The sequence below is a fragment of the Dama dama genome, chromosome 5 (genome assembly GCF_033118175.1).
Source record: "Dama dama isolate Ldn47 chromosome 5, ASM3311817v1, whole genome shotgun sequence".
Classification (NCBI taxonomy): domain Eukaryota; kingdom Metazoa; phylum Chordata; class Mammalia; order Artiodactyla; family Cervidae; genus Dama; species Dama dama.
Window position 1 is genome coordinate 107,068,736 of NC_083685.1, and position 12,261 is coordinate 107,080,996.

The 12,261-nt window shown below is 43.2% G+C and overlaps 1 protein-coding gene, 1 long non-coding RNA gene and 1 other non-coding gene across 4 annotated transcripts in view; 2 read left to right on the plus strand and 1 right to left on the minus strand.

Moving 5' to 3' along the window:
* B4GALNT2 (beta-1,4-N-acetyl-galactosaminyltransferase 2 (SID blood group)) overlaps positions 1-8,654 on the minus strand; it is a 61,538-nt gene extending 52,884 nt beyond the window's left edge. Inside the window, exon 1 of one of the 2 annotated variants that reach the window (XM_061143799.1) lies at positions 8,608-8,654. In XM_061143799.1, coding sequence (XP_060999782.1) covers positions 8,608-8,639 — 32 coding nt within the window. In that variant the 5' untranslated portion in view covers positions 8,640-8,654. Of the gene's footprint in view, positions 1-7,614; positions 7,772-8,607 lie in introns of those variants that run through there. The other variant, XM_061143800.1, reaches the window with a different exon arrangement.
* On the plus strand, positions 446-573 carry LOC133058162 (small nucleolar RNA SNORA3/SNORA45 family). Its single transcript, XR_009693270.1, has one exon. It is a non-coding gene; the product is annotated as a small nucleolar RNA SNORA3/SNORA45 family (small nucleolar RNA).
* On the plus strand, positions 575-10,948 carry LOC133057359 (uncharacterized). Its single transcript, XR_009693006.1, has 3 exons — positions 575-1,069; positions 10,085-10,181; positions 10,657-10,948. It is a non-coding gene; the product is annotated as an uncharacterized LOC133057359 (long non-coding RNA).
* Positions 10,949-12,261: the final 1,313 nt, after the last annotated feature.

The window sequence follows — 12,261 nt, forward strand, 5'->3', positions numbered from 1 at the left end:
TGACCTAGAGAATTCCATGAACTGTATAGCCATGGGGTTGCAAAGAGTCGGTCATGACCGAGCAACTTTCACTTCACTTATCTACCTTATTGGTTTTCCGGCTCTACTTCTTTATGTATGTATATGTATAACTGAATCACTTTGCTGAAACATTGTAAATCAACTATACTTCAATAAAAAAAAATAAAATAACTGCCAAAATGGATAACATAGGAACAAAAGATCTCAAATTACTAAAAAAATCAAAGACACAGAGGATATTCTAGTGAATATTCGAGTACTAGAGAAGAGGGACTGGGGCAGAGGAATACTTGAAGAAAAATGACTGAAAATTTCCAAAACTAATGAAGGAGCTTTTGTGAAGTACTATTTAAGCCACAAGGAAGAACATTAAAAATAAATACACACCAAAAAGCATTATAGTAAAAATTAAAACACAAGGAGATTCAGGGCTAGAGTCACATTTGGGTATCAGCTACTGCCTGAGTGCAGTGGAGTCCTCCAAAAGTAACTGCTGACCTTAGTCACTGGCTGTGGCCCTCATGACAGTCAGTCAGCAGGTTAGTGACAGGCATCAGACTGACCTACACAGCGGTTGGATCCATGCATGCCCACAAATTAGCGGGAGGTTTGGTTTAGGAGACCTGTTACAGGAGTAACATCGTAGAAGCTATCAAGGGACCTGAATTCTAGTCTTGGCACTGCCTCTGACCTTCTCAGTGACTTACTCTGTTTCCATGAAAAAACTAGTCTCTTCCACTTGATCGCTTTGGTGGCTTTTTAAAGATTTGTTTTATTTGACAAGTGGAGACCCTGCTATGTCACTCTTTTGCACGCATGAACAACTTACACTGTAATGGGGCAGATGGGCTGTGAAGAGGATAAACATAGCTTTTTAATCGTAGTGAAGTAATGAAAATGGTTGCCTTCTCTCCCCAGTCACGCAAAATTGGTGAAGCATTACTACTTAAAGAGGAACCAGAGCTTCTGCCCAACTGTCAACCTTGATAAAACATGGATCTCAGTCAGTGAGCAGACACAGGTCAACGCTGCCAAGAACAAGGCTGGGGTGAGTCCTAGCATGGGTGCGGTGCGATTGGGCTAATCGGAAGTTCTGGGGAAGGGGAAGTTTCCAAAGCAGCCTGTCATGAAGGCCACATTCTTCAGCAGAAGAGCTGAGGAGATTTAAGGTGTGGGTGGGGCTTTTGTCATGGTAGCTTGAAGCCACGTGGTGGGAGATGCATAAAGTTAAACAAGTGCTTTTCAAAAAACAAATAAAATACATGAAGATAATCTTAAAAGCAGCCATAAAAGATTACCTTTAAAAGAAGTTGCTAGTTAATTTTCCAACAGAATACAGGAGAAACCAGAGATACTGAAATATCTTTAATATCACCAGGACTATTCAAAAATGAAGGTGCCCAGAAAGGTGTTTCTAGACAAGCAACATTTGAGGGAACTGATCACCAGCATACTTGTACAAAAATAACTACTAAAGATAGATTACTCCAGAAGGAAGATCATAAACAAATAAGGGAGAGAAATAAAACTGAAAAGTGGATAAGTCTAGATGACTACTGACTATATAAAATAATACTGCTTTGTTTAGTAACAGTAAGAAACAATAAGAAAATCATAAAACACAACAGAACCAAAAAAGGGTAAAGTAATGACACATAAGTCAGGAAAGGAATAAACAGACTAAACGTGTTCCAAGGTCTTTACATTTCCCTGGGAAGATTTAAAAAACCAAGTAAGGACTTCCCCGGTGGTCCAGCGGGACCAGACTCTGCTCTTCCAATTCAGGCAGCATGAATTTGATCACTGGTTAGGGAACTAAGATCCCACATACCACGTGGCACAGCCAAAAAATGAAAATAAATAAAATAAGAATTAAATAATTTTTAAAAACAACATTTTAGACTTTGATAGGTCAAGAACCTTATAATCTATAGTGTAACTACTGCAGAAATGAAATATAAATAGTAAAGCTAATAGACAGGAAAATGGGATAATAGAAAAAAAAAATCAATTCCAAAAGTGCAGAGAAAAGAAGAATATAGACCAGGCAGAACAAATAGAAAGCACTCACTGAGATGTTAGATTTAAACCAACTATATCAATAATTGTTACCATTCAGTCACTAAGTCCGTCCAACTCTTTGTGACCCCCATGGACTGCAGCATGCCAGGGTTCTCTGTCCTCCACTACTCCCCAAGTTTGCTCAAATTCATGTTCATTGACTCAGAGATGCTATCTAACCATCTCATCCAATAATTATATAAATTGATTAAATGTTCCAATTAAAACATAAGGTAATCAGACTAGATAGAAAAAAGAAACCCAAATATATGTGGTTTGCAAGAGATACATCAAAACAAAATGATATAGAAATGTTGAGTAAAAAGGAAGATAAATATACTAAATGTAACCAAGATAAAGTTGCTATCTCTATATTAATATTAAAGTTGACTTAATTAATATCAAGTGAAGTTAATATAGAGATATTAAGCAAAACCACAGATAGAGGAATACCTCAAGCTATAAAATACTCAGCTCACAGAAAGAGATAACAATTCTTTATTCTAATAACATACCCTTAAAATATATAAGGCAAAATACTGAAAGAATTACAAGGAGAAACAGACATATTAACAATCATGGTGAGAGAGATTTTAACCTGATCAACAAAGCAATCAAAAAGTTAATAAGCATTTAGATGATTTGAAGCAGACAATCAGCAAACTTAATATAAATGGACTATATAAAGCCTTACATGTAATGACTGCAGAATAAGAATTTATTCCAAACATACACAGAACATTTACAAAAACTGAAAATATGCTGGGTCATAAAACAAGTGTCCAAAATTTCAAAGAATTTCAGTAATATAGAGTATATTTTCTAATCCTAATGCAATTAAGTTGGCAGTGAATAACAAAAAGATAACTAGAAAATCCTTGCTTTTAAAAATTCAGAAATGCACTTCTAAATAACCATGGGTCAAAGAAAAAAAATCACGATGGAAATTAACATTTGTTTGAATCACATGACAGTGAAAATACCACAAGTCAACACCACTGGAAAGCACCTAAAAAGCAATACTCACAACGAAATTTATGGCTTTGAATATCTCTATTAGAAAAGAAGAAAATCTGAGAGTCAGGAAGTCAAGCATCTACCTCAGAAATTAGAAAAAGATCAGTAAACTAGGCTCAAAATAAAGTAGGAAGAAGAAAATAATAAATATGAGAGCAGAAAATAATGAAATAGGGAACATATACTTTAAAGAATCATCAAAGCCAAAAACTGTTTTACTTTAAAAGTGAAAGGGGAAGTGTTAGTTCTACTCTTTGTGACCCCTTGGACTGTAGCCCACCAGGATCCTCTGTCCATGGGATTCTCCAGGCAAGAATACTGGAGTGTGTTGCCATTCCCTTCTCCAGGGGATCTTCCCTTGATCAAACCTGGGTTTCCTGCATTGCAGGTGGATTCTTTACCATCTGAGCCACCAGGGAAGCCCTTATAAAAGTAATAAGCTCATTGAAAGGAATTAAGATAAAAAGAAGAGCAGGCACAAATCACCAAAGTCAGGAATGTCGGGAGCATCACTTGAAACTTAAGGCTATTAAGGAAGTAATAAGAGAATATAAATGAGTAATTTTGTGACACTAAACTTGAAAAGAGGAAATAAGCAAGTTCTTAGAGAAGAATACAGCTTTAAAAAACTGACACAAGGGAAAATAGAAATCTCTGAATAATTCTATAAGCCAAATTTTCATTTTCAGTTGATTTCCTATTCTTTCAAAGAATAGGAAAAAAACTACAACTTATGAAACAGCATAAACATTTCACCAAAACCTTACAAAGATATAAGAAAGAAAGAGGGACTTTCCTGGTGGTCCCGTGGCTAACACTCTAAGCTCCCAATGCAGGAGACCCAAGTCTGATCCCTGGTGGGGGAATGAGATTCCACACGCCACAACTAAGAGCTCTAATGTCACAACTAAGGCCCAGAGCAGCCAAATAAATAAAAACAAATATTAAAAATTTTTTAAAAAAGAAAAAATCACAGCCAGTCTCATTCATGGAAATAAATGCCAAAGTCCCATGGTAGCCAGTCTCCGGGGTAGCCCTTGGATGGTCTCAGCTTCCAAGCAGTCACACCTTTGTGTAGCCCTTTCCACCCTGGCCAATAACAGCACAGAGTGGAAGAAGCCCCTTCCCACATGAGTATGGGTGGCCAATATGAAAACAACATAGGTCACTTCTGAGACTGCTAATTAAAGACTCTGTGACTATCACCTTGGTGACACATTCTCAGAGGATCTGCTCTGGAAAAGCCCACTGCTATGCTGTGAGTTGCCCATGCAGAGCCACGTGGAGAGGAACTAAAGTCCCCAGCCAACAGGTACTTGAGTGAGCTAGGAAGTGGATCCAGCCATCAACCCCAGTAGAGTCTTCAACTCATCACAGTAATTCCATTAAAATGTGTTATGTTTCCACTGGATAGGTTTATGATTATTATTTTTAGTGACTTTATGTATTTTTAGATTTTTCGCAGCTTTAATTTTTAATGTGGTGATAGAAACAACCCACCTAAACAAAAGTTCTCTGGGGTCCTCAATAATTTCTAAGAGTTAAAAGGGTCCTGAGACCAAAAAGACCAAGAACTGCTGATCTAAGTTCTAAGCAATTACTATGGTTCTTGATAATATAGATGAGCTTTTACAAGGACTTATAGTACAATACTGGAGAAGAAAATGGCAACCCACTCCAGTATTCTTGCCTGGAGAGTCCCAGGGATGGAGGAGCCTGGGGGGCTGCCATCTATGGGGTCTCACAGAGTCAGACAAGACTGAAGCGACTTAGCAGCAGCAGCATAGTACAATACAGGGAATAGAGCCAATATTTTATAATAACTATAAATGGAATATAACCTTAAAAATTCATCAGTCACTACAGAAAAGACCCTGATACTGGGAAAGATTGAAGGCAGGAGGAGAAGCGGATGACAGAGAATGAGATGGTTGGATGGCATCACCGACTCAATGGACATGAGTCCAGCAAACCCTGGGAGGTGGTGAAGGACAGGGAAGCCTGGCATGCTGCGTCCCTGGGGTGGGAAAGAGTCAGACACCATTGAGGAACTGAACAACAAAATGGTGCACACTTGAAACTCATTGTACATCAACTATATCTCAATAAAATTTTTAATACAATAATAATACAGATGAGCTTCAAATTAGCACATTACTTATCCTTTAATAAAAGTTATATTCTATATGCAAGTTAATCTGAAGAACTCACAGGCACAGCTGGTTCCCAACACATACCTGGCTCAGCTACATAGATTCCTTTCAGGAGTAAATGTGCAATCAGAAGAAGTATTCAGAATTGCTCAAGCCCATTTCTCCATTTAAGCAACAGACGTAAAATAGACACTAATAGCACAATGATTTTAAAGACGCAACCAAACATCTGGTTACTTCTATCTTTAGTGGTGGCCACTTGAGCTTTTCATTTGTGTTTAAAATTTAAAATAGTAAAAACAGTGCAAACTGCCAAGTATATTTTGTTTGGTATGAATTTACCACTTATGAATTAATTCATATATAAACTATTTTACCCAATTAGAATATCTTTAAAAATTGCAGTTTATTTTTTAATTGTCTGCAAATGAAAAGAAGGCAAGACAATAGTAATTATCATTGGTATAATATATTATTACTGAAGATAATTCTGTCCTGTAGAGAAGGGTATTAAAAAATGATCAACTGATGATGTTAAATATGCTAGAGTCATAACTTCTCCAAGAGGTCAGGACAGTTGTATTCCCCATACCTGGTATAACGTCTCTCACATGGTAGGATTATCAAATTTTTGTGGAATGAAATGCTATGAATAAAATGTCCCACACAATCAAAAAAGTACTTACTATCCTCAGAGTTAGATTCCAACCTGCTGCTTTCAATGTAGCCCTTGGACAACCTTTATTCTCCATTTCCACAACTGTAGCTTGGACATGACACTTCAAAGAGTGCTGAGATGAACTCTAGTAGTACAATCTAGAGCAGGGCCTATTCATAACAAATAAGTGCTCCACAGTAGATGAAAGGAATTTACCTATCAACATTTACTGAATTTTACTGCATGTTACTATAGTGATTGTTTTTTCGGTAGGTAGGGTGTGTTGGAGTGAACTATCCTATCACAGAGGGACAAAAATCAGAAATATCTATTTCAGAGTCAGGTATTTTTTTTAATAAAAAAGAAAACTAAAAAGGCAAAAAAAAAGGTTAAAGGAAAGTTTCTTTTTAGTTCCCCAAGGCCACACGAGTGAGCAGCCTTACTATCACAGAGATATAAACATAGCAAAAATATCAGGCAAAACCCAGACCTTTTGTTCACAATTCCAGCGGTCCATATGTGAACGGAAAGTCAAGTTTGTTGAGGACTTGCCAGCTTTAAATTCCTTGGCACCAGTTGGGAGCCTGGGGGCAGGGTTCTTTCTCACTCATCAAGGAATGTGGGATGAGGGAAGTCTCTGGCTAAGGAAGGGGAGAGGTCTTTCTGCGACGAAAGGGCTACCTCCTCCCCTCGTTCAGCCACAAAAGTGAAAGTGAAAGTGTTAGTCACTCAGTTGTGTCCGACTTCTTGTAACTTCTTGTAACAGAGGAGCCTCGTCCATGGGATTCCCCAGGCAAGAACACTGGAGTGGGTAGCCATTCCCTTCTCCAGGGGATCTTCCACACCCAGAGATCGAACCTGAGTCTCCCGCATTGCAAGCGGATCCTTTACCATCCAAGCCACCAGGGAAGCCCTTACAAACTGCGCTTCATGTTAATGCCCATAAAACATCATCCCACCAACACGTTTTTGCATCGCCGGGAGACGCCTTCCTTGTTAGCATTAAATGATCGTTTTAGTTTAGAAAAATACAAAGGAAGTAAACTTTGGGGATAAAAAGGCACAAATTGTATTTCTGATCCTTCTTCCTGGTTTATAAAAACTAAATGAGCCCTCCAAGTCTATTTTTCCCCTGTTAATTATTACGCTAGTCCTTAAGAGGATTTAGGTCCAGAACCACAAAACAAACATTTACTACTGCCTCGAGACTGTCGCCTGGACCTGAGAACCGACTTTTCAAAATCTGACTCCTAAACCCCAGGCTGTCTTCTGAAGCTGCGTAAGGGACGCAGCCGCAGTTTCCCACTGCCCAGAGCCGGCGGTTGCCGCGCCAGGGTCCCACACCCCAGGGACCCACACCTCCAGCCCTGTTCAGAGCCTCCGGGTTCCAGGCCGCCCCGCACGATCGGCAACACCGTGCTACGCACTCCAGGCTCGAGAAGCAACCTCCACGTCAAATTTTCCATTTCCACCTCTAAAACCAGTGTTTCCCGGAGCGCAGCGGTCGAGAACAAGCAAGGGCTCTCATCGGCGTCCCCAGGCACTGTCTCCTAGCTGCCCCACCTAGGTAGAGGGCGGGCCGGACTTAATTTACAGACCGGCTGCCCCCTTCCTTGACCCTGGCGTCCGCGGACCCGGCACTTGGCCGCTCCACGAAGGCGCGTCTGGCTGGCCAAGACTGACCTCTGCTCCAGAGACACTCACCAGAACGAAGTCATCACGAATCCCGCCGCCTCGGACGCCCTGGGCTGGTGGAGCCGGGAAGCCTCCCAGCCGATTGTCCAGCCCTAGGCACCAACCCGGGGTAAAGGAAGCCGCGAGAGCTTGGGTCGAACCCGCCCACTTCACCACCAATCCCCGCCCATCTCTCGGGTCTTGTCCAGAGCACAGCTTGGCGCCAGGGCGTCCCAGCATCTTAGTGGTCTTTGGGAGACCATTGAACCTTTTAGGATCTTAGAATCCCGATCAGGGATGGAACTCTATGTCCTTTCCAACGGAAGCTCCAAAGTCCTAACCACTGGCTGCTGCTGCTGCTAAGTCGCTTCAGTCATGTCCGACTCTGTGCGACCCCATAGACGGCAGCCCACCAGGCTCCCCCGTCCCTGGGATTCTCCAGGCAAGAACACTGGAGTGGGCTGCCATTTCCTTCTCCAATGAACGAAAGTGAAAAGTGAAAGTGAAGTCGCTCAGTGGTGCCCAACTCTTAGCGACCCCATGGACTGAAGCCTACCAGGCTGCTCTGTCCATGGGATTTTCCAGGCAAAACAGTACTGGAGTGGAATGCCATTGCCTTCTCCGCCTAACCACTGGACCACCAAGGAATTCCCGAGATGACAGTAATGACCTAGTCCCTGCCTATGATAGATACTAGGCACAAACGCTTTATTTACGTGGGACCATTTATTCGTCACAACAGCCCTAAGAGACCAGTGCAGTTATTAGCCCCACTTTTAGGACGGGGAAGCTGAGGCGAAGTAGGGTGATCAGTTGAGTGGAAGAGCTGGGATTTGAACTGAGTCTGGGTGACTCGGAAGCCCGTCCCTTGGACGCGGAGCCCCTAAGCCGGCCAGACTTAATCTTGTTGGCCCGAGTTGATTTAAAAAAAAAAAAAAAAAAAAAAACCTCTCCGTGGAGAACCGCGTGGACTCAACGTTTTTTCCCATGGCACTCGCACTTCCCCTCTCCTGCCAAGATCACCTGCCCCGGGCTGCCGGAGCCCATCCTTGCATCGCGTCTCTCCCAATCTCTGTGACACTTCTTCTTGGTGGGTAAACGGAGCTGCCTCTCCACCAGAAAGAATAAAATCCCCGCGGCCGTCTCTAGCCTCCCTACGACCCGCAGCCTCTCACTTTCCGCCCTGTTGAAACGGTAGCCATCCACTCGTCCGCGAGCCTCACAACCTCCCGCGCAGCTCACACTTGAGTTCGCGGAGATCTGTCTTGCCCCACCTCCACCGCGCTCCGTACTCCACACCCCCGCCCCACCGGAACTGTTCTGGCGAAAGATCGGGGGAGGAAAAAGCGGCAGTTGGTCAAGTCCCTCTCACACTCTTGTACAGCCACTTAATGCCTGTGTCTGGAAGAGTCTGGTGGATTTCAGGTGAAATTAGCATTTGCCCATCCCATTTCAGCCAGGAGCGGTGCTGAGAGGCTCCCTGTGGTTCACCTCAAGTGTAATTGTATTGTATTTTAGTATGATCCAGTATTTAAATCACGAACATAACCTTGTTTTAAACTAGACAAAACGATGGCATTAACAATGCCATTGCAAAATGACCTATTTTCTGTCCATATAAGTTCCAAAAAGGAATTTAAGACAGAAAATCAAACAAACCCAGACAATCAGTGAAACCCAAAGTTTGGGAAGAGATCTACTACTAGAGAGATCTACAGCCTTGGTGTAACTGAGTCCCAGAGTCAGCTCAGAGTTTCTCAGCAGCCAGCAAAAAAAGAGAAACCCTGCTGGAGGGAGTTCTGGAGTGGCTCTTGCAGATAACTTTCCTACCAACGTTGCAGGAAGGGGGCTCCTTCCAGAGCCCGAAAATGGGTTCTTGTCTAACACTCAGGAAATGAATTGTCAGAGGCGACAGTGCATGCTGACAAAGCAAGAGATTTTACTGGGAAGGGGCACCCAGGCGGAGAGCAGTAGGATAAGGGAACCCAAAAGATCTGCTCTGCCTGGCAGCTCAACTCACAGTCGCTCAGCTTGCAGTCTTGGTTTTTGGTAAGGGGGTGAGTTTCCGGTTGTCTTTGGCCAATCATTCTGACTCAGAGTCCTTCCTATTGGCGCAGGCATTGCTCAGCCAAGATGGCTGCCGGAGAGAAGGATTCTGGGAGGTGGTAGGGCAAATAGTGTCTCCTTTTGACCTCTGTGGAACTCTTCTGGTTGGTGGGGGCATATTAGTTCCCCGTTCCTTTCTAGGACCTATCTTAAAATAACTCATGCATATTGTTACTATGGTGCCTGGCTAGAGTGGGTGGTTTCAGCCAGTGTGCTTCCCCTTAGCAGAAATAGCTGTAAACCGGATGCCGTGATTTCCTGGACAAGTGTAATCAGCAAGACATTGTAGCACGTGCAGGTACATGGAGTAAAAACACCCCATTGTTTACCAAGGGCTTTCACATACATTGTACTCCTTAATTCTACTCAACTCTCATAATATACCGCTTTGCAGTTGTGAAGACCCAGCCTGGGAGAGATTTCACGACTTGTTCAAACTTTTGTTGCCAGCGTCTGAGTGAAGACTTGCACCTTGGAGTTGTATCTCTAAGGTCAGTGCACTGTACCGCACCTGCCCCCTAGTTCTGTCTAAGAGGGGAGCTCTTCTGACTTAGACATGAAAGTGTTAGTTGCTCAGTCATGTCCGACTTTTTGCAAGCCCATGGACTATAGTCTGCCTGGCTCCTCTGTCCATGAAATTATCCAGGCAAGAATACTGGAGTGGGTTGCCATTTCCTTCTCCAGGGGATCTTCCCAACCTAGGGATCGAACCCAGGTCTCCTGCATTGCAGGCAGATTCTTTACCACCTAAGCCACCAGGGAAGCCCGACTTGGAGAGGGGGACCAGGTTTATTTTTCGTGACTCTTGCCTCACAGAAATGTTGTGGAAACTGAGCAGGACCCTGTGGAATCCTCCTGAGCACAAAAGCCTTTTTGGGTCCCCCATTTCTTTCTTTTCTTTTTAATTTTTAATTATTTTATTTTATTGGAGTATAGTTCATCAGGTCTTTTGTTTCTTATTTGTAGGATAAAGTCTTCAGCCTCTTGATCTTCCCTTAGTATCAAAGGACAGATTCAAACAAGGAAATAGGGAATGCAAAAACAAAGGAAGAACAATCAAGAAACTATAGTGCTGGATGAGCAAGGTCCTGGTTCCTCCTCAGGGAATGTACATAATAATTACCATTGAGTTCTACCGGAACTAAGGCCCCACCCAAGTGAAGGTGCAGATGGTGACGGCAGCCATGAAATAAAAGGACACTCACTCCTTGGAAGAAAAGTTCTGACCAACTAAACAGCATATTAAAAAGCAGAGACATTACTTTGCCAACAAAGGTCCATCTAGTCAAGGTTATGGTTTTTCCTGTAGTCATATATGGATGTGAGAGTTGAACTTTAAAGAAAGCTGAGGGACTTACCAGACGGTCCAGTTATTAAGAGATAACCTCCCAATCCAGGGGACGTGTTCGATCCCTGGTCAGGGAACTAAGGTCCCACATGCCTCACAGTCAAAAAACCAAAACATAAAGAAGAAGCAATATTGTAACAAATTCAATAAACACTTAAAAAAAAAGAAAGAAAGCTGAGCACCGAAGAATTGATGCTTTTGAACTGTGGTGTTGGAGAAGACTCTTGAGAGTCCCTTGGACTGCAAGGAAATCCAACCAGTCCTTCCTAAAGGAAATCAGTCCTGAACGTTCATTGGAAGGACTGATGCTGAAGCTGAAACTCCAATACTTTGGCCACCCGATGGGAGGAACTGACTCATTTGAAAAGACCCTGATGCTGGGAAAGATTGAAGACAGGAGGAGAAGGGGATGACAGAGGATGAGATGGTTGGATGGTATCACCGACTCAATGGACATGGGTTTGAGTAAACTCCGGGAGTTGGTGATGGACAGGGAGGCCTGGCGTGCTGCAGTCGATGGGGTCGCTGTGAAGAAGGGATTCACAGGGCCTGGACTCCCTCTGAGGCCTGTTCACGCTGATTGTGCTCGGCCGCCTCCAGTGGACTCTGTGCTTACTGCCTGTGGAAACTACTACAGAAGGATAAGACCCCTCTGGACAGGGGAAGCTTGAAGATCATATCCAGGTTACTCATCGCCTAAGAGAAAACATACTCTAATCACCCCCGCCTCCGGACAGGTCATAAATTTTTTCTGTATCTATCGGAATGTAACCACAGGCCTATCGGTTATTCAGTTCAGTCGCTCAGTCGTGTCCGACTCTTTGCGACCCCATGAATCTCAGCACGCCAGGCTTCCCTGTCCATCACCAACTCCCGGAGTTTACTCAACTCATATCCATCAAGTCGGTGATGCCATCCAGCCATCTCATCCTCCGTTGTCCCCTTCTCCTCCTGCCCCCAATCCCTCCCAGCATCAGGGTCTTTTCCAATGAGTCAACTCTTCACATGAGGCAGCCAAAGTATTGGAGTTTCAGCTTCAGCATCAGTCCTTCCAATGAACACCCAGGACTGATCTCTGTTAGGATGGACTGGTAGGATATCCTTGCAGTTCAAGGGACTCTCAAGAGTCTTCTCCAACACCACAGTTCAAAAGCATCAATTCTTCGGCACTCAGCTTTCTTCACAGTCCAACTCTCACATCCATACGTGACCACTGGAAAAAC